This window comes from Sciurus vulgaris (genome assembly GCF_902686455.1).
Source record: "Sciurus vulgaris genome assembly, chromosome: 2".
NCBI classification, from domain to species: domain Eukaryota; kingdom Metazoa; phylum Chordata; class Mammalia; order Rodentia; family Sciuridae; genus Sciurus; species Sciurus vulgaris.
In genome coordinates this window covers 67,123,827-67,146,183 of record NC_136462.1, presented here as the reverse complement: position 1 = coordinate 67,146,183, position 22,357 = coordinate 67,123,827, and the positions used below count along the sequence as shown (strand labels likewise).

Genomic DNA, 22,357 nt, shown 5'->3' with positions numbered 1-22,357 from the left:
ATTACTAAACTGGAGAAGGAATAAATGGGATGTTAAAGCCTAATAGATACAGAATTTGTTTGTGGTGATGAAAGTGTTTTTGAAATAGATTGTGATGGTAGCTGTATAATACTGTAAATGTAATTAATGTCACCAAATTGTACACTAAAAATGGCAATATATTATGCACATGTATTTTTTTAAATTAATATACTTTATTCTTTATATTTTTAGGTTCGCATCAAAATTGACCAGAAAGTACAGCATTCCCATATATTCCCTGTCTCCACACATACACAACCTTCCCTGCCATCAACATTTTGAATCAGAGTAGAACACTGTTACGATCAATGAGCTTCTACTGACACATTATCATCACCCAAAGTCCATACTTTATATTAGGGTTTACTCTTGGTGTTGTAGACCAATGTATAAAAACATGTATCCAGCACTGTAGTAACATAAAGAATAGTTGTAATGCCCTAGAAATCTTTTGTGCTCTACCAATTCATCCCTCCTTCCCTGCAACACCTGGCAACAGTACTTATCCTTTTACTGTCTCCATAATTTTGCCTTATCCAGAATATCATATAGTTAGAATCATACAGTCTGTAACAGATTAGCTTTTAGAATCATACAAGTCTATTTCCGAGACCTTTTTCAGATTGGCTTCTTTCACTTAATATGCAATTATATTTCCACCATGTTTTTTCATGGCTTGCTAGTTCATTTCTTTTTGGTGCCGAATGACATTCTTTTTGTACCATTTTTATCTATCCACTGACCTACTGAAGGACATCTTAGCTGCTTCCATGTTTTGAAATTACAAATAAAGTTATAAAGTTTATTTATAAATAAAGTTATAAATATCCACATGCAGGTTTTCAACACATCTGGGTAAATATCAAGGAGTAAAACTGCTGGATCATACAAGAATATGTTTAGTCTTTTTTTTTTAATATATGGTTAGTTTTTTTTTAAGAAACTGCCCAGTTGTCTTCCAAAGTGTCTTTACTCTTTTGCATTTCTACCAGCAACAAATTGGAGCTTCTGTTGCTCCACATTCTCACCAACATTTGGTTTTGTCAGTGTCCTGGATTTTAGCCATTCTAATAGGTATGTTGTAGTGTCTCGTTGTTTTAATTTCCAATTCCCTAATGACAATTGATATTGAACAATTTTTCACATATTTACTTGCTATCTATATAATTTCTTTGGTCTGTTTAGGTCTTTTGCCCATATTTTAATTACACTGTTCATTTTCTGAGTTTTAAGAATTCCCTTGTAAAGTTTGGGTAACAGTCAGTCCTACCACTCACCAGGACTGGGGATTCAACCCAGGGGCACTCTACCACTGAGTTACAACCCAGCAATTTTTCATTTTTATTGTGAGATAGGGTCTAAGTTGCTGAGGCTGGCCTCCAATTTATGATCTCTGCCTCAGTCTCTGGAGTGACTGGGATTATAGAAATGTGCCACTATGCCTGACTGTATAACTATTTTAACAGATGGTCTTTGGCAAGTTCTTTCTTTCACTCTGTGATTTTTTCTCTCATTCTTTTAATGCCTTTTGCAGATCAGAAATGTTTTAACTTTAATGAAGTCTAGCTGACCAATTATTTCTTTTGTGGATCAAGTCTTTTGTGTTGTATCTAGAAAGTCATCACCATATCCAAGGTCATTTAGGTTTTCTCCTATGTGTTATCCCCTAGGGGTTTTATAGTCTTATATCTTACATTTAGGTCTATAATCCATTTTGAATGAATTTTTGTGAAGGGTATAGGTTCTATACCTAGATTTAATCTTTTGTAAGTGGATGTCCAGTATTTCCAGCATCATTTATTGAAAAGACTATCTTTGCTCCATTATATTGCCTTTGCTCCTTTGTCAAGGATCAGTTAACTATATTTACATGGGTCTATTTCTGGGCTCTCTATTCTTTATCACCGTCTGTTCTTTCACTAATACCATGATTAACCTCCCTAAGTCTCAGGTTCTTCCTTGTTAAATAACAATGTTCTGCTGGGCGCAGTGGTACATGCCTGTAATCCCAGCAGCTCAGGAGGCTGAGGCAAGAGGATCACAAGTTCAGAGTCAGCTTCAGCAAAAGTGAGACGCTAAGCAACTCAGTGAGACCCTGTCTCTAAATAAAATACAAAATAGGGCTGGAGATGTAACTCAGTGGTCGAGTGCCCCTGAGTTCAATTTCCGGTACTCAGGAAAAAGAAAAACAAAAACAAAAAACAATATTCTTCCAAGACTGAAAGAATGCATACAAAGCACCTAGCACAGTGCCTGGTTATAGTCAATTCTGAAATGCTAGTTATAGCTACCTATAATAGTTCACACCAGACAAAATGAGAACTTGAACTACAAGATTCTAAGAGAGAACTTGATAGACACAGTTATTTAAAAAGCAAAGTAGTGAAGTGTGGCTTCAAGTTTTTTATTTGAATATTATGGCACTAATCACTGAAAATAAGGAAGCAAGAAAGACAGACAGGAGAAAGCATTTTAAAGTTTGAGATGCCTAAAAGGGAACAGAATGGAGGAATTAAGATTTTAGAATAACTGAAATAGAGAAGAGACTGCTGAACTAAAATACATAAAATGACTCACATGAGGTTTTAAATTACAACATATCAGGGCTGGGGGTATAGCTTGGTGATAGAGCACTTGCCTAGCATGATAAGTCTAGTAGGTCTGGGCTGGGGTTGTGGCTCTGTGGTAGAGCACTTACCTGGCATGTGTGAGGCACTGGGTTCAATTCTCAGCACCACATATAAATAAATGAATAAATAAAGGTTTATTGACATCTAAAAAAAATTTTTTTAAAGCCTAGTAGATTTAATCCCTAGCAAAGACCCTTCTCCCCCAAAATTACAACATATCTACACGTTTGTGTGATTTTTGCCAACAGTACTCAGCTGAGACAGGTTAATAATTGACTCAGTTTTAGATGGTTACAGAGCTTCTTTACCATATTCACCACAAAGTATTAATAATTAAAGTATAGATTGAGTTCTCCCAAATAAACAAAAAGGGAAATGTATAAATGCAATTTAATGCGTTTTCCTAAAAGTGCTCTTAAGCAGCTTATTAGCAATAACTAGATAGGTTAATTTTGAAAATTCTAACATCTTTTGTTGAATCAGATTGTTTAGATAGATAGTATACCATAGTGCAATTAAAAGGGCAAGTAAGGAGGGATGAAGGAAAAACTATTTCAATGGAATGTCATTAGTCAATCTGATAAATAACTTAAAAATTAATTTAAAAATCACTTACCCATTTTGAAAAGAACCACTTTGTGTTTCTGAATCATCACTGTCACTGATGATAATAGTTTCTCCATCTGTACTGCTAACATGTCCATTAGCATAACCATTTTGATGTGATGGAGGAAGGACTTCCAAAATCCTACACTGTAACCTGAAACAAAATGATATATTTAAAAACGTAAATCATTTGATATTTCACAAACATTTCACAACAATCTGTTTTGAACAAATGAAGTTTTTATTTAATTATTTATGCACACATACATAATTGCATTGTAATAAGGATAACCGCCTACATCATAATAAGGTCTGAGGGAGGCACATCCTCACACCAGGTTGAAATCCCAATAGTCATGCTTATTATCTACAAAAGGATCAGTTTTGTAGAGAGTATAGCTGACTGAATAAACAATTTAATTAAGAAAAAAATATAGAATATACAATTTAAGCAAAAAGATTATGTACAATTCAAATACAAAGCTACCAAAAAAAAACTATAAGTTCAATTTATGAAAATCTTCTGCAATTATATTCTTTATATTTCCTTCCTCCTACTAGATCTGAATTTAGTTTCTTTTTTATGTTTATTTGGTTTTGGGGGAGAACCAGGGATTAAACCCAAGGGTGCGTAACCACTGAGCCACATCCCCAGCCTTTTTTAAAATTTTTATTTTGAGACAGTGTCTCCCTAAGTTGCTTTAGGACCTCACTAAGTTGCTGAAGCTGGCTTTGAATTTGTGATCCTTCTGCCTTTAGCTTCCCAAGTCAGTGGGATTACAGAGGTGTGCCACTGTGCCCAGCTTTAGTTTCTTAATTTATCAAGCTAGGCTGTTGATTTGAGATCTTTTTCTTTTTTTTTTTTTTAAACAATTAGATGGACACAATACCTTTATTTTCTTTATTTATTTTTATGTTGAACCCAGTGCCTCACATATGCCAGATGATACCTCTACCACTGAGCCATAATCCCAGCCCTGAGATCTGTCTCATTTTTTAACATATGCATTTTTGGCCATAAAATTTCTCTTAGCTCTGCTGTATCTTGTTAAGTTTGGGTATTTTCTTTTTTTATTTGTCTGTATTTTATATTTCCTTGGTGTTTTTTTTTTTTTTTTTCCTAATCCAATAGATGTTTAAGAATGGGTTATTTAATTTTCACAAATTTGTGAATTTTCCAGTCATCTTGTGGTCAGGGAAAATACTTTGTATGATAATGTGACCATTAATCTTAGGAATCAACTTGGCTATATCAGAGGAAACCCGGATAGCCGATAAAGCATTATTTTTGGGTGAGTCTGGGGACTAACTGAAGATGATAAGCTCTCAGTATGGGTGGGCATAATCCAATCAGTAACCACCGATTCTGAGTTTCAGGCCTTTAGCCTCAGACTGAGAGTTGAATACCCATTTCCCTGGTTCTGAGGCCTATCTTCCACTTAGGACTGAGCCATGCTACTGGCGCCTTTGGTTTTCCAGCCTGAAGATGGCCTGTAGGGAGATGTCTTGGCTTCCACAATTACATGAGCCAATTCTAATACATTTCCTCTCTTATGTCTCTTCTTCTCCCATGTATTTCCAATTTTCCCTACCCCTGCCTCTCTGTCAAGAATCCTGACTAATCCAAGTATCTGGCTTTTAGAATCCAACGAGAGGCAGGTGCAGTGGCACACTCCTGTAATTCTAGCAGCTTGAGAGGGCTGAGACAATTTAGCAAGGCTCTAAACAATTTATTGAGATCCTGTCTTTTTAAAAAAAAAAAAAAAAAAAAAAAGGTTGGGAATATAGTGCAGTGGTAAAGTGCCCTGCATTAAATTCCTAGCACGGGGGAAAAAATCCAATCAGACCAAATTTGTTGCCCAATATATTGTCTATACTGGAGAATGTCCCATGTACACTTAAGAAGAATGCACATTGTTGCTGGGTTGAGTGTTCTGTATATCTGTTATTTATAGTTGATTTATTATATTGCTCAAGTCCTCTATTTTCTTATCTTCTGATTATTCTATTCACTATTGAGAGTTGGGTATTTTAAGTTTTCAACCATTATTATCTGTCTCTCAGAAATTATATTCTTAACTAAAGTTAACTGTTTAGAAAATAAAATGTTGGCACACACTCTGATTATACAGATTGGCCTTAGAGTTTTTCAAAACATCTAACATTTTAATTCTAAAATTTTCCTGGCCATTACCTTATTATTCTTACCAAAAATCCTGAAATGTTTTTGGTCTCTGGAAGGTTTCCTATTGACTAATTCTATGGTCCCTATTCTGGCTGTTTTGTTTTGTTTTGTTTTGTTTTGGTGCTGGGGATTTCTGGGGATTTGACCCAGGGCCTCCCATATGCTTCTATCACTGAACTCTACTGCAAGACCTATTCTGGTTTCTTTTACTCTGCACATTCTATCTAGATTTTATGGACTGCAATTTCAGACTTATTCACTACATCTAAAATATTCCTGAATCCTATTTCTACTGTGCCAATTTTCAGCGTAAGAAAGAAAGGCACCTGCTTTCTCCACATTCCCTCTTATTCCAACTTCTTCCCACCTCGAAACCACAAGTCTACTATGAATTCAAGGTTAGGATCTCATTGTTATTAGGATCATTTTTGTTGGTTCTCAAAGAGATTTCCAAAATTTTTCCTTTTTCAAGTCCCAGTCCTGGTCCCAGCTCTTTAATATAAAAAAAAGAGAGAGAAAAAAGATCTTAGTTTAGGATCTCTGAATTTCTTCTTCTCAATACCAAATGTCCCTATTTTTCATAATTTTCCATATTCCTATGTCACAGGGCTCTTCTTTTATCCTATACCACTCTTCTTGTTTCATCTTCTGTATATGTTCAGCCTTACTCTGCTAGTGACATAGTATTCAATATTTTGGAAAACTTACATCCATTTTCCAGCTTTCTAATACTCATGGGAACCTGGCATTGCTGAGCCAATATATATGTTCTTTAGTGTTGTGCCTTCTTTTTCCAGAGCTTCCTCACACGACTTCACAAGTCTAAAAAGTTTTGGCCAGTTGTGGTGGGGCACACCTGTAACCCCAGTAACTCTGAAGGCTGAGACAGGAAGATTACAAGTTTGAGGCCAGTCTTGGCAATTTAGTGAGATCCTATCTCAAAATTAAAAGGGATGAGGAAATACCTCAGTGGCGGGGCATCCGAGTTCAATCTCCAGTACCACCAAAAATAAAAACAAAACAACAACAAAACACAACTTTTCATATATCTAGATATCTTCATTCAATGAAGTCTCCTCTCCTTCTATTTACTGGCAGGTGGTTTGAACATATAGTTTATATGGTCCCTCTACTTCCCTATCACTCAGAAAATCCTCACAATTTTGGTCAACTTATAAAAGAACTAGCCCCATCAAAGTCACTGATTTTTTAAAAACTAGAGCATTACAATTAAATGTAGTGTTTGGGATCATTTTGACAATATCATACATGCAAGGAATTTGACTTCAATTCCCCTACCTCCCTCTTTCCTCTCTTCTCCTATTTTCCCTATACTCTACTGATCCTCCTTTTGCTCCTTTATTATTTTTTCATTGGTAAAACCCCTGATCTTTGGGTCAATAAAGCTAATAGTCTTGTTTCAGTTTTATCTTCTGTAAATCACTGTTATTCCCTTTCTTTCTAAAAATGTCCTGGATCTTCCCCTTATATCTATCTCTCTACCCTTTTCTCTCTTTGTTGGGTTCTGTTTTTTTTTCTTTTTTTTTTTTTAAGTACTGGCAATTGAACCCGGGGTGCAGAACCACTGAGCCACATCCCAGCTCTTTATAAAATTTATTTTGAGACAGGATCTCACTAAGTTGTTAAGGTTGGCCTTGAAATTATGATCCTCCTGCCTCAGCCTCCTGAGTCACTGGGATTACAGGTGTGCACCACCACACACAGCTTTTCCCTGGTTCTTCCAGGGAAATGTGATTCCCCAAAAGTGTACTGCACACTTCTCAATAGTTATATACTTTCCCTTGGTGTTTTCATCTCAGATCTATATAACTGACTAACTCCTAACTTTTAATAATAGTCATTTTAAAAAAATCAATTTCATCTCTATTAAGAGTCACAATAACAAGTTTGTTTTGAAGAAGCATGGCAATTTCTCATATGGTTAAATGAAATTACCATATGACCCAGCAACTCCACACTAAGTATATATCTAATACCTACAAAACATATGTGCACACAAACACTTGTATATAAATGTTGCATTATTCCTAATAACCAAAAAGTGAAAATATCTGAGAACCATCATCTGATAAATAATAAAAAATGTGGTACATATCCATACAATGGAAAAAAAAGCTCAAAAAAAAAAATACAACTATAGCAACTACAATTTCCAGGATGAACCTGGAAACTTATGCTAAATTAAAGGGGCCAAACATAAAAGACCACATACCATAGGATTTCATTTACATGAATAGATACTCCAGAGAGAAAGTAGTTGAGTGAATGTCAGGAACTTGGGGAAGGGGTCTTGAGGTAGTACATGCTCATGGGCACAGATTTCTTTTGGAGATGGTAAAAATGTCCTTAATATCAGATTGTGGTAGGGCTGGAAATACAGCTCAGTTGGTAGAGTACTTGCCTCTTATGAACATAAGGCCCTGGGTTGAAACTCCAGCACCCCCCCACACACACACACAAAATTAGATTGTGGTGATGATGGTTACACAACTATGAATAAATTTAAAAAATACACACTTGAAAGAGTGAATTTTATGGTATGTGAAATATCTCAAATTGCTAAAAAAAAGAAAAGTCAAAAGCAAGATATAGTAGGAAGTAAAATTTAAAAAGAGAGAACCCTCTGGAATTACATCTGTAGCACTTCTATAACTTTGGCAATCCTAGAGGAGGTTTTATTAACTAAGAATATCCTAATCACATAAATACCTACTAATGTGCTAAATCTCAGAAAAAGTAGTTTAAGATTAGACTTTGCTCACTACATGACTCATTTGTCCATCTCATACTACAAACAAGTTTTGAAGTATCACGGGCATCCACAAAACTATCTATCCATTTGCCAACCCTGTTCTTCCAGGAACTTCATTCTTATCGTACCTACCTCTTCCACATGATTATGAGTAGAGCTGGGCAGAATTAAAACATTGGACAGAATTAGTTGATAGAGGGTAAGAACATTTTTGCTGAGTTGATACATCTTTTCCAAGATTTTAAAACATAGAATCTAGAAAGTGAAAATCAGTCCCTCTTGTGAATCTGTAAGATAATATTCTGGTGCTAGTGACAGTCATTTTTCCTGCCACAAAAAGGCCAGTGTATAGCAGGAGAAGATAAAGCCTATAAGAGAAGGACGGGGAGATGGCAAGGATACTCTTATTCCTATACTTCATTAGTCTTAGCTACGTTTTGCCCACTTCAGACTTAATCTTTTCTTCAATTAAATAAACCGATAACTCCCCTTTTTGTCTTTTTTTTCAAGATGAATTTTGTTACTGCCAAAATAAACAGAATCATAAAATTCCAGAAAAAAAAAAACAATATTATCTAGAGCTATTTAGGGAAGCTAGATTTTTAAAAGATAATAGTGCCATAAAAGGACAATTATATGATTTCACTTATATGAAGTATCTAGAATAGGCAAACTCAAAGACAGAAAGTAGAAAAAAGGTTACTAGGGGTTGGGGGAAGGGGAGAATGGGGAGTTATTGCTTAATGGGTACAGAGTTTCTGTTTGGGATGATGAAGTAGTTCTGGAAATACTGGTGATGGTTACACAACACTGAATGCCACTGAACTGCACACTTAAAAATGATTAAAGTGGTAAAATGTTTGTTTACTACAATGAGAAACTTTTTGTTGCTGTTGTTCTAACAATAAAGTTTGAGAAGATCACTTACCAAGCCTACATTGGTAGCAAATGGAAATATCATCTAAAAAACTGTAAGCTGACTTTTACCACTGTCTGGTAGAAATAAACCAGCATTTCTAAAGAGAAAACTACAGGTGATTATGTATTCTATCTTTTAAAAAAGTCTGTAATTTATGGACATAAACTGCACAAAAATATGGAAGGAATCAGTTTCAGAAGGGTCTAGATATCCCCTCAGGGATCACATTACCCAGGCTTCCATGAGGTGATGGGGAAGCACTTCAGGGAACCTCTGATTAGCAATAACCTTCATTTGTACAGCCCAGGCGAGTACTTCGAGGTGCGACTGTGATCACATGGGAAAAACAAAGTAAATGAGTCCATCCTGAGCTGAGGTACAATTAGTGTGGAGTCTAAGATGGTCTGACAGTTCATCAGAGGGAACGTTCAGAGGGTTCAGAGAACGAGAATTAAAGCCTAATATATTTAAAACCAACAAGAAATATAATTTCCCAACATAGCAGTTAGGGAGAAAGAAACCAGTACAGCATCAAGACATTGCCTAGATTGTAGTAAATATTGAATATGTAAACTGTAGTTGTTACTGTCAATGCTGTTATTAACTTTGTATCACACGCAAACCACAAGTAGTATTTATTGCTTAGTCTCTCACCTGTACTCAGCTAACTTAAGATGTCAAGGAAATATCTAATAGATTTCCAAAGAAACTTAGTCTATGTCTTTTTTTTTTAATCGTTCTATTTAGTTATACATGACAGCAGAGTATATTTTCATTCATTGTAAACAAACGTAATACTTTTCATTTCTCTGGCTGTACACTATGTAGAGTCACACCATTCATGTAATCACACATGTACAAAGGGTAATGATGTTTGTCTCATTTCACCATCTTTCCTTCCCCTGACTTCCCGCATTTCCCTCTACACAATCCTACATTCCTCCATTCTTCCCCTACCCTCCCTGCCTCTGTTATGTACCACCATCCACTTATCAGAGAAAACATTTGGCCTTTAGTTTTGGGGTTTGGATTATTTAACTTAGTATGATATTCTCCAACTCCACCCATTTACCTGTAAATGCCATATTTTTATTCTTCTTTAAGGTTGAGTAATATTCCATTGTGTATACATACCACGTTTTCTTTATCCATTCACCTACTGAAGAGTATCTAGGTAGGTTCCACAATCTAGCTATTGTGAATTGAGTTGCTATGAACACTGTTGTGGCTGCATCACTGTAGTATGCTGATTTTAAGTCCTTTGGGTATAAACCGAGGAGTGGGATAACTGGGTCAAATGGTGAGTCCATTCCAAGCTTTCTGAGGAATCTCCATACTGCTTTCCAGAGCGGCTGTACCAATTTGCAACTCCACCAGCAATGTATGAGTGTGTCTTTTTCCCCTCGACCACACCAACACTTATTATTGCTTGTGTTCTTGATAACAGTCATTCTAATTGGAGTTAGATGAAATCTTAGGGTGGTTTTAATTTGTATTTCTCTAATTACTAGGGATGATGAGCACTTTTCATATATTTGTTGATTGTATATCTTCTTCTGTGAAGGATCTGCTCCGTTCCTTAGCCCATTTATTGATTGGGTTATTTGTATTTTTGGTGTAAAGTTTTTTGAGTTCTTTATAAATTCTGGAGATTTGTGCTCTATCTGAAGTGCATGTGGTAAAGATTTTTTCCCGCTCTGTAGGCTCTCTCTTCTCATTATTGATTGTTTCCTTTGCTGAGAAAAAGCTTTTCAGTTTGAATCCATCCCATTTATTGACTCTTGCTCTTATTTCTTGTGCTTTGGGAGTCTTGTTAAGGAAGTCTGGTCCTAAGCTGACATGATGAGGATTTGGGCCTACTGTTTCTTCTATTAGGTGCAGGATCTCTGATCTAATTCCTTGATCCTTGATCCATTTTGAGTTGAGTTTTATGCAGGGTGAGAGATAGGGGTTTAATTTCATTTTGCTGCATATGGGTTTCCACTTTTCCCAGCATCATTTGTTGAAGAGGCTGTCTTTTCTCCATTGCATATTTTTGGCACCTTTGTCCAGTACGAGGTAACTGTATTTATGCGGGTTTGATTCTGTGTCTTCCATTGTGTAACACTGGTCTGCCTGTCTATTTTGGTGCCATTTTTGTTACTATTGTTCTGTAGTATAGTTTAAGGTCTGGCATTGTGATATCTCCTGAGAATTCCATATACTTTCTAATTTTCCACTTTATTATTAAAGTTGAGGGGGAATGGAAGATTATATTATAACAACTCATATCAGTGTATTTGAGAACTTAAGCACAGGCACTGGGAGGTACCTTCAAGTACAAACAAAACACATTTCAGAGTGAAAGCCAGACTGAGGAACAGCAGAAAGAACATAGCATTACTAAGCCAAAAATCTGTAAATGACAAGTAGGGCACAGAAGCAGTCTTTTAAAGAATGTTCTGAAATGGTATATATGTCTCCACACCAAAAAGGTGTTTTTAATAGTCATAGTCTAATTTATATTTCAACAGAAAAACTCTAAAACAAAAGCAAATTATAAAGCATTCTAGAACTGAGACATATGCAGACAAGGCATTTGGAAGAGAGGGTAAACACTTAATAGTAAAGACAAAGACCAGAAGCCTGGGAAGATTCACTTGAGATAAGATTCACATTTGAATCTCTAAAAATGGATATGCTAAACCTATGGTATACTGCACACCTACTCCCTCTGTGTTGCCTTATTAACCTTTGATTTTCTTGCAATACAGACACAATAACATTCATTAAAAAAACTTCACTTAGATAATTACTTCAACATTAAAGGCAGAAACAGAGTAAATTTGAAGTTGAGCTAAAAAAAAAAAGGTTATATAATATCTCATTTTACGTGAAGAAACCAGACCACTTAAGGAAGTCTACTAACTCATACAAAAAGGCTATGAATTATATTGATTACTTGTCATTGGGAATAAGAGGTAAGAAAAGACTGCTTTGTTTATAACTCCTCACTTTCTAGATTAATTAATCAGCATATCCCAAAGAATATTTCACTTTGAATTATTCTGAGGTTCTTTATGAACTTATTATTACTATTATAATTAAGTCCATGAAGATTTTATTTCTCCAACTGAATTTGACCCATTATGAGCCTAAATATGGTAACAAGAATCATTAGAGGGCTGGGGATATAGATCAGTTGGTACAGTGCTTGCCTAGCATGCACAAGGCCCTGGGTTCAATCCCCAACACCACAAAAAAAAAAAAAAAATTAGATTTAAAAAAAATTTTTTTTTAGTTGTTGATGGACCTTTATTTTATTTATTTGTTTATATGCGATGCTAAAGGATTGAACCCAAGGTGTCACACACACCAGGCAACAGATCTACCATTGAGCCTAAACCCCAGCCCCCTCATTAGATTCTTTTTTCTTTCTTTCTTTTTGTTTTTGTTTTTTTTTTTTTGGCAGTACAGGGGATTTAACCCAGGGTCTTGTGCTTGCGAAACAAGCACTCTACCAACTGAGCTACATCCCCAGACCTCATTAGATTCTTAATGAAGACAAAATACATTATTAAAAGATATATAGTACAAATAAGAATCTTCAGCAAGAAAATTCTAAATACAAGATAAATAGAATTAAACCCTACATATTTCTAATTAGTTCCCAGCATCTGGATATTATTAGCATTCTGTTTAAACTCCTTAGGGTTCAAAATTATCTTTTAAATCCATATTGATTAGTATGGCTGAAATATCAACCAAATTAATTAGTACTTACCAAAAAACTCTAAAATCCCAACAAGTATATTCAAATTAATTATTCAAGTGTTTGTGGGCTCAGTTTTATGTTGGCCTAACACTGATATAAACATGTAAGATATGATAACCTTGCTGTATGGAGGTAGGACCCATGAATAAAAACTAAAGATAACAAGTGGGCTAGGGATGTAGCTCAGTTGGTAGAGTGCTTGCCTTGCAAGCACAAGGCCCTGGGTTCAATCCCCAGCACCACAAAAAAAAAAAAAAAAAAAAAGACTAAAGATAACAAAACATTAAATAAGTATGAAAAGCTACCATATTTTTGGTAGTAAGTGACCTTTTGTTTCAACATAACAATAGTATTTCCAAACAATCAAATAGGTCTTAATGTGAAGAACTGATAGGAAGAGTTTTCTTGACTTTCTTCTACCTTATACTATCCTAAAGAATGAACACAAGGATCCCAATATGGTTGTAATGAACACAAGAAAAAAAGTATGAGTTCTTGATAACTCTGTGGTCCAATCATGCTAGCCCTATACTAGAGACTTCTGGACTTACTTTACATAGACAGAAATTCTATTATGCTTATATAATAAAGTTTTTCTATTATGTGTATCCAAGTCAAATCCCAGGTGATAGGGAAAAAGTAATCCACAATCAGGTATGATAGGTCTTTTGTTAAACACTGATTGCTTTATAAACATTTTGTCTACGTTAAATTCATTTTAAAAGTCAGAGAACTGTTGTTTGTTTTGGCAGCACATATACTAAAATTGAACAATACCGAGATTAGCTTGGCCCCTGAGCAAAGATGACACACAAATTCGTGAAGTGTTCCATATTTTTTCTGCAGACTTGTGTTCTAAGTGCTAGACCCTCATGACAATAGCCATTTACATCATCAACTGAGCATTAAAGGAGGATTTTGGATTTAAGCCTCAACTCTGGGTATATTCTGGAAGGAAAGGTGTTCATTGTTGGGTCTGTGTTCAATCAGTTAGAAAGCTATCCTCTGCAGTACATTCTGGGATAGCTGAGTATTTAAGTCTTGTAAAGGGTGGTTAAGATGTTAAAAAGAAAGTTCACTTAAGTGAAAAAATTCACCCCTTGTCAGGAAATCTATAAACATAATTTTAAAATACTTTGAAGAAAATACCTTGGTTGATCAAGATATTCTTAAAAATAAAGTTGGGATAAAATTTTAGCCCTTGTTCCTGAGACAATTCATGAAAATCTTAAAAAGAAAAAAAAAAAAGACTTCTAAAAGTCTCACAGTTCACTTCAACAACGGGAACATTTGAAGGGAGTAGCCAGAGTTTATAAAAAATGACAAATGTGAACCCTGGCTGGCATTGGACATTTTGCTCCAATACTGTTTTCCATGGCTGGATATCACCATTAGCAAAGGAATCAATCACTGAAGAGTCCTTTGAGTGTTTATCCTAAAATCATATCACATTTCTGCACCTATCAATTTATAGAGAGTGGCTCAGTCTGATCCACTTACTGTTCCAACCATAAGCTCCAACTGCCATTGAATTGGATGTCATTTTCACTAATGAAAAAGAGGAAACTGAAGCTGAATCTGATATAAAACACAGAACCAAAGATCATAAGAAGGCCAGTCTAGCATCTTATGTGAATGTATCTGAACAGTTTCTTGAAATCCTGGATAAATCCCAAAAAGGAGAACTCAAGAAGAGTAATTTACAAAAATATTTCTGAAGATAACTCCTCTCAAACAAACATGTCAAGTCTCACATCTGTTTCAGAAAACTGAAAATCTGAAAAATAAGTTTAACAATCTATGATTTAAGAGAGGCAATCCCTAGCACTGGGAAAAAACAAAACAACATCAACAAAACAAAAACAAAGAGAGAAGTGGGTATCATTATAAAAGAGCAACATAAGGGAGTCATGTAGTAATAGAAATGTCAATCAATAGAATTGATTATATCAATATCAATGTCAATATCCTTGTGATACTGTACTATATGTCTATAAGATATCACTGTAGAAAATTATTTTACAACTGCATGTGAACCTACAATTATCTCAAAATAGAAAAATTAGTTTAAATGCTAACAATAGACATGAAGAAAATATTAACTCCAACCAAGAGTATTCATTCCACATAGGAGAAATAAATCAGTAAGAGATGTACTTTCGTCTCTTCGCTCACTACTTTGTTGGATGTGGTGGCACATGCCTGTAATCCCAGCAGCTCAGGAGGCTGAGGCGGGAGGATCTCAGTTCAAAGCCAGCCTCTGCAACTTAGGGCAAGGCCCTAAGCAACTCAGTGAGACCCTGTCTCTAAATAAAATACACAAAAGGGTTGGGGATATATCTCAGGAATTAAGTGCCCCTAGGTTCAATTCCTGGTACCCCCACCAAAAAAGATGAAAGTAATGTATACTATGTATATTAATAGCATGAGAGACCCTGGGTTCAATCCACAAGACTTGAGAGGGGCAGAAATCTAGTGGTATTGTTACATCCTAAGACAACATATAGGAAACTCTAAAGAATATCGACTATGATTGATGTAAGAGAATTAGAAATAAGTCACCAGGACATCTTCACTTACTCTAAGTATAGGAGGAATCTAACAATTACTGAATGCTTTATGTATCAAGCACTACACCAGGTTCTTAATGAATATTAATCACTATGGCAGGTTTTTATAACTGTTGAATTGAATCATACCTCTCTGATCACTTCCCACATTTACTCATGTGACTTGCTTCAGCATATGGAACACTAACAAACATGGACCAAGCTGAGGCTTGACCTATGCTTGCACAATGGGAACGTTTCTACCACCCTAGGAACAAGTTTGGACCAGCCTCCTAAAGAATGAGAGGCCACATGAAAGTAGCCATGTTAGTCTAAAGCCTCAGATTTGTAAGTTATCATAGACTATAAGACCTAAACAGTAATCCCAACCAGGTCAGTGCAGAGCATAAAAACATTATAGCAACCACAGAATTATGAGAATATTTATTGATTTAGGCACTAATTTTGGAGGGTAGTTAGTAGCAAAAGCTAACTACTACAATCACTGTTTTAGAAATTAGGAAGAAAACCAAAACTAGTAAGTCAGTTTGGCTCCAAAGGCTCTTTCCACCATATCACGCCACCTTTTATGCCATACTCTGAGATTTAGGGTAAAAACAGGGATCCCTGGTGGTTTATCCTACAACAACTCTTGTTCAAGATTATCCTCTGTACCAGGAGTAAGTACACTACGGCTCATATGCCAAATCCAACTTGCCAACCTGTTTTTGAATGACCTTCTAGCTAAGAACGTGTACATATTTTTAAATGATTCAAAATAAAAAAAAAGAATATTTTGTGCTGTGTAAAAACATGAAATTCAAATTTGTTCATTAATAAAGTTGTAGTGGAATACAGCCATGTTCCTTGTGTATATCATCTATGGCTATTTTTGCACTAGAATAACAGAATAAATAGTTGTTACAAAACCATATGAACCACAAAGCCTGATATTCACTATCAGAATCTTTATTTTTCTTAAAAAAAAAAAAAAAAAAAAAAAAAGTGTGCCAACCCTTGCTCAGAATTATTCGTGGCATGTTTTTAATTTAAATAAAAAATTTTACCCAGTACTTAGTGATAGTTTAGATTTTGGGGTTTTTTTGGTTTTTTTTTTTTTTTGTACTTTTTACCTTTCTTTCTTTTTATTGAGAATTATTTTAGCTGATACTATTTCTCTTAATTCTCCCTTAACTTCTATCTTGGGATGGCCTCTGAATTTATCTAAGAAAGAAAAATATAATCCCATTTTTAAAACTGTAACTCAGAACCACAGGTCAAATGAATTTTACTTACATGTACAAAAAAGCATGAGAAGCCAACAAACTATAGTTTAACCTTCTCAGAATAATTTATCTAAACAGAAAGCTGTTCATTAAAAACTAATCTTGTGCATGAACGAATACATAACACTGAATCCCACCATTATGTACAATTACAATGCACCAATAAAAAAACATGTGGGGGGGGAAACCCTGTGATCTTCTTTTTAACTTTTTTTTTAGTCGTAGATGAACACAATACCTTTATTTGTTCATTATTATGTGGTGCTGAGAAATAAACCCAGTGCCTCATGCATGCTATTACACAGTGCTCTACCACTGAGCCGCAACCCTAGTCAGCTGTGACCTTTCTTATACTGGCCAAATGGAACTACTGAAGGCAGAAAAAGATGGGGGAGAGATCTTACTCAGAAGATCCTCCAATTTCTTAGACCTGAAAATGTGTAATAACCAAATAGAAATAAGATTCTCTTTTAATTCCATCAGGGATTTCAGGTCTGAAGTAGCTATACAATCTCCAATCTTTTGTCAGATGATATAAGAACTAAGAACTTTAGAAATACATATCTTCTATTTCCCCAACCTTCTGCTAATAAATTCTGAGACATAAAATGAAGCAAACAAACACTGGGTTTCCTTTCATTCTGGAAAAGATGTGAATCTGTTTTACTTGCTATTCCTCATTTTAATTATCTTTCTTACCCTCTATTAGTGACCATTAGTCCTGGTGAATATTCAGTTCACTGCACTTGACATTATCACAAAGGATCAATAAAGAAATTGCCATAAAAACTAACCACCCCCAACCCCAACATTTACATTCAAAGACTTTCTTGAGGGGCATTAGACAGATTGTTCTTAATGGCCAATGAAATTTGAAAGTCTTTTGAACGCTAAAGAAAATAAGTTTGTATGATCAGTCTAAACTTCACTGAACTATTTTCATGAAGTATCACACAGTTGATTCCATGCAGAAACATTTATAACACAGATTTATATGCCATTTAAATTAAACATGCTCAAGTTGGATGCAGTGGCACATGCCTGTGATCCCAGCAACTCAGGAGGCTGAGACAGGAGGATCAGAAGTTGAAGGCCAGCCTCTGCAACTTAGCAAAACCCTGTCACAAAATTAAAAAGGGATTGTAGCTCAATGGTAAAGTGCCCTGGGTTTTATCCTCAGTACCCATCTATTCATCCATCTATCCATCAATCAATCATGCTCAGAAAAAATGTTTTATTTTCATTTATTTTTGTGACTACTTATTGACTTTTAGGATATAAAAAGTACTTCCCAGGAAACACCTCCCAACTTACATTACATAAATATATGCTTTAAATTTTAACTGTTCAACTTGCAATGACAATCCAGAACCCAATTACTTTGTAAATCTGGGTCTCTGATACACAGAGCAAACCCAATGATATATACCTTAAAAGAAGAAGGTTCCACTCTTAGAATTCCAAAGAAACAACACTATCACAAACAGCCCCCTTTTTTAAAAAATTTAAAAATTGTATCATCAACATATTAGGGCCAACAACAGGTGTTGGCGAAGATGTGGGGAGAAAGGTACACTCATACATTGCTGGTGGGGTTGCAAATTAGTGCAGCCACTCTGGAAAGCAGTGTGGAGATTCCTTAGAAAACCTGGAATGGAACCACCATTTGACCCAGGTATCCCACTCCTTGGCCTATACCCAAAGGACTTAAAATCAGCATACTACAGAGATACAGCCACATCAATGTTCATAGCTGCTCAATTCACAATAGCCAGATTGTGGAACCAACCTAGATGTCCTTCAATTGATGAATGGATAAAGAAACTGTGGTGTATATATATACAATGGAATATTACTCACTCATAAAGAATGATAAAATTATGGCTTTTGCAGGCAAATGGATGAAATTGGAGAATATCATGCTAAGTGAGATAAGCCAATCTCAAAAAACCAAAGGACGAATGATATCGCTAATAAGTGGATGATGACACATAATGGGGGGAGGGAGGGGTTAGTGTTAGGGTTAGAGTTAGGGTTAGGGAGGGGGGGCAAGTATGGAGGAAGGAAGGACTGTATAGAGGGAAAAGAGGGGTGGGAGGGGTGGGGGGAAGGGAAAAAATAAAATGAATCAAACATTACCCTATGTAAATTTATGATTACATAAATGGTATGCCTTTACGCCATGTATAAACAGAGAAACAACATGTATCCCATTTGTTTACAATAAATAAAAAAAAAACATATTAGGGCCATCAGGAACTATAGACAGGATATTGCTTAGGACATTCTTTGGCCTGGAAATATGATAAAACATCAGTAGTACAAGCTGAAAAAATGTTATAGTTCTTTAAAAAGAACTATAATAAATTTAACTAATATGTATTGTAAATTCTATGTACTACCTTTGAGCCTAAATAAGAAGCCTGACTCTTGTAATCCTTTCTGCTAATCTATGTGTTTTTCTCTCCTTCAAATTTCGAGTCAATCCTTTTCCAAACACTTCTTGATTAATCTAATCCAGACCCACCACACATGTATATGTTTGAATCAACATAACTATTTGTTTCTCACTTATATCTTTTATGTTTATCTTATCAATATATTTAGCATCTTTTTTGTCTTCAATATCAATACATTTTAATTATGATTCATCAATTGCATTAAGGATAACACTATAAAAAAGATTCCACAGATAAAAAGTCCATTTTTCTCACTTCCAATTGTTTTATGTACCAAATACCTACTCTCCATATTGTAGGTTTATTAGTCTAAATTGCTTAAAGCATTCTACCAATGCAACCTAGAAGTTCAGAGGGAATATACATTAATTGTGGAGAACAGTTAAGAGCTCTAGTTGATTTGAGATCATTTGATGCCAACATTATTATCAGTTTATACAATTAAAAAGTTTTATTTATTTATTTATTTTTAATTTTTTGGGGGGGTGGGTACCAGGGATTGAACTCAGGGGCACACAACCACTGAGCCACATCCCCAGCCCTATTTTGTATTTTACTTACAGACAGGGTCTCACTGAGTTGCTTAGCACCTTGCTTTTGCTGAGGCTGGCTTTGAACTCCCAAGCCACTGAGATTACAGGCATGCACCACTGTGCCCAGCTAATTAAAAAGCTTTATAATCTCTATTTTCCAAGGTAGTTCTAAAAGCAATATCGAACCATAGTCTCTTATGCTTCTTGACTAGATAAAATGGTTTAACTTTGAGATCCAAATAGTATGAGGATAACATTTGAAAAAACCAAGCTATCAAACTCTTTAGTGCAAATACAATTCTGCCATTTTACTGATTTAACGAACACCGGCAAAAGCTCTATTACTCAGGTAATTGTCAGACATTATTTGAAAGAAAGCGCAGTTCAAGCCAGAAGCAGTGGCATGCGTCTGTAATACCAGCTACTTAAGAGGCTGAGGGGGAAGGATGAGCATCCTGAGTTCAAGATCAGCCTGGACAACACCGAGAGAACCCCATGCTCTCCCCGAAAAAGCTGTTTATTATTTTCAAGAGAACACATACGGGCAGAGCAAAAAGAGTAACTTTATTCATCCTCACAAAAAGGCAATTTTCCAAGTAAGGTTTTTAGGAACCAATAGTTCCTAAAATGATTTCAAGCCAAACCAATTAGAAATGGTACACAGCTCTATTCTGATATGAGAAGACATTCACACCATTACTTAGTGAAAAGGCTGCTTGTCATTTTTTTAAAGTTCATATAAGAAAAGAAGTGAACTTGAAGTTATATATTCAATTTTTGACAGTGATTATCTCTGCAAGGCACATTTGGGAAATGAACTCTAAGACTTTCATTTTTGTCTCATATACATAAATCTTTTAATAGGAAAAAGGCAGATTTTAAAAGGTTACACACACACTTGGAAACAGGATCTTGCCAAGTTGCCTGGACTTGCCTTGAACTCACAATCCTCCTGTCTCAGTCACCTAATTAGCTGGGATTATAGGCATACACCAGTTTGTTCACCAGAGTTATTAAAAACAATTATAAGCCTAATTCTTGATAAGTGGAACATATAACATTTTAATATTATGAGTCACCTATCATGATAATGAAAATTAAAGCATCTAGAACACTGCCTAGCACATAGGAAAAGTTCAATAAATGTTGACATACTTCCAATTCTGCAATGTATTCTAATGCTACCAAGTTATACACTGATTCAGGCCAGTATACTTGTGTAGATAATGTGTAGTTCAGCTCTTTATTTGCTATGAGGTGCCACTTCTTATTTATGTCGCTATATCCAGTTTTAGAAGTATCTTTTGCCACCTGTTGCTTTATATCTGCTATGAATTCTTCCCATTCCCATAATACCTTAACTATGCCTTTACAACACTTTATCTTCTTTTGGTCCTTCATGAACATCCTTAGCCCCTTTAAATTGTGAGATTCTACACAGGAAAAGACTTTCATTCATTCTTATGTATTATCTATAGCCTTAATGTGGTAGTCACTAAAAACTTGGATGCACAAATTGACAAAGGTTCTCCCTGTGACAAAAAAGAAAAAAAGTTCAAAAGGATCACAAAAAAACTTGACAGTTACAACACTAATCTTTCAATTTTAGTATAGGACTTTGGACAATAGGCTCTTGAGTAGCTTTTATAGTTGAATCAGAAGTAAAACACATGGATGGACATTGTGGCAGTGACTTTCTTACTCAATCTTGGGTTTTCAGCTTACATTAAAGTCCACAGTTGTGTTAAGAAGTCTATACACTAGCAAAATATGAGATTATTTACCATAGCTGTATATAGGTTCCTTAAGGGAGTGTTGACCCTCCAGGTAGACAAAATTTTAGGTCTCTTACTCCTCTGTAGTACGTTTTCTTTTCTTGCACATATTCACCTCTACCCCAAATGGAATCAATACATATCCCAAAGCCATTAGTGTGGCTTAAAATGTAGACTTTCATAGACTCTTGACAAATATCAGCATTTCAACAGATATTTGGAGATTCCTTCCAGATACAAAAAATGGTAGAACTGGTGAAGTGGATGAGGTTAGAGGTAGATATGATGTAGAAAAGCAGCTACTTTTCCAAAAATTAGTCCTGTTTGAAGATCTATTTCAAAGAATATATTGTTGTACCAATTCTAATATATATAAAGAGATGCTTATAAAAATGTCTGGAAACAGGTTGCCCAAAGCCCACTTAAATATAAAAAAATTACTAAATGCATAATTATATTTTGAGTCAATTTTTCAGAGTCTCTCAAACTCTTAATTCTCTCAAATGATGATTCAATATAATGAGTATAAAATGTTTATTTATATATGATTTCTACCTCCTTTTTCTGGACTTAATACTTCAATCCCAGGGCAGGAAAGAGAACATGAACGAACCATGCATGTCTTTGTGTTCTAGCTCACCATCCTCCCAACCCATTATTAAACAATGATTATCAGACTCGTTAAAAAGAAAATTATGACGTTAATTGAAACCCAGATGCCTTAAAATCTTCTTGTGTGTCATTTTCTAGAAAACATACAAATGTTACAATGACTGTCTTAAATAAATAAACAACTTTCCAAAATACTGAAATTATTAACTTATTCTTAAAGGAAGGGAAGATGGAAGGAGAGGACATGAGAAAGGG

At 35.2% G+C, this 22,357-nt stretch overlaps 1 protein-coding gene across 7 annotated transcripts in view; it reads right to left on the bottom strand.

Annotated features, from left to right (window-relative positions):
- Window positions 1-22,357, bottom strand: part of BAZ1A (bromodomain adjacent to zinc finger domain 1A) — a 172,294-nt gene that overhangs the window by 66,290 nt on the left and 83,647 nt on the right. For all 7 annotated transcript variants that reach the window (XM_079119410.1, XM_079119412.1, XM_079119409.1 and 4 more), the window contains one exon: window positions 3,268-3,411. In XM_079119410.1, the coding sequence (XP_078975536.1) occupies window positions 3,268-3,411 (144 nt within the window). The remainder of the gene's footprint in view (window positions 1-3,267; window positions 3,412-22,357) is intronic.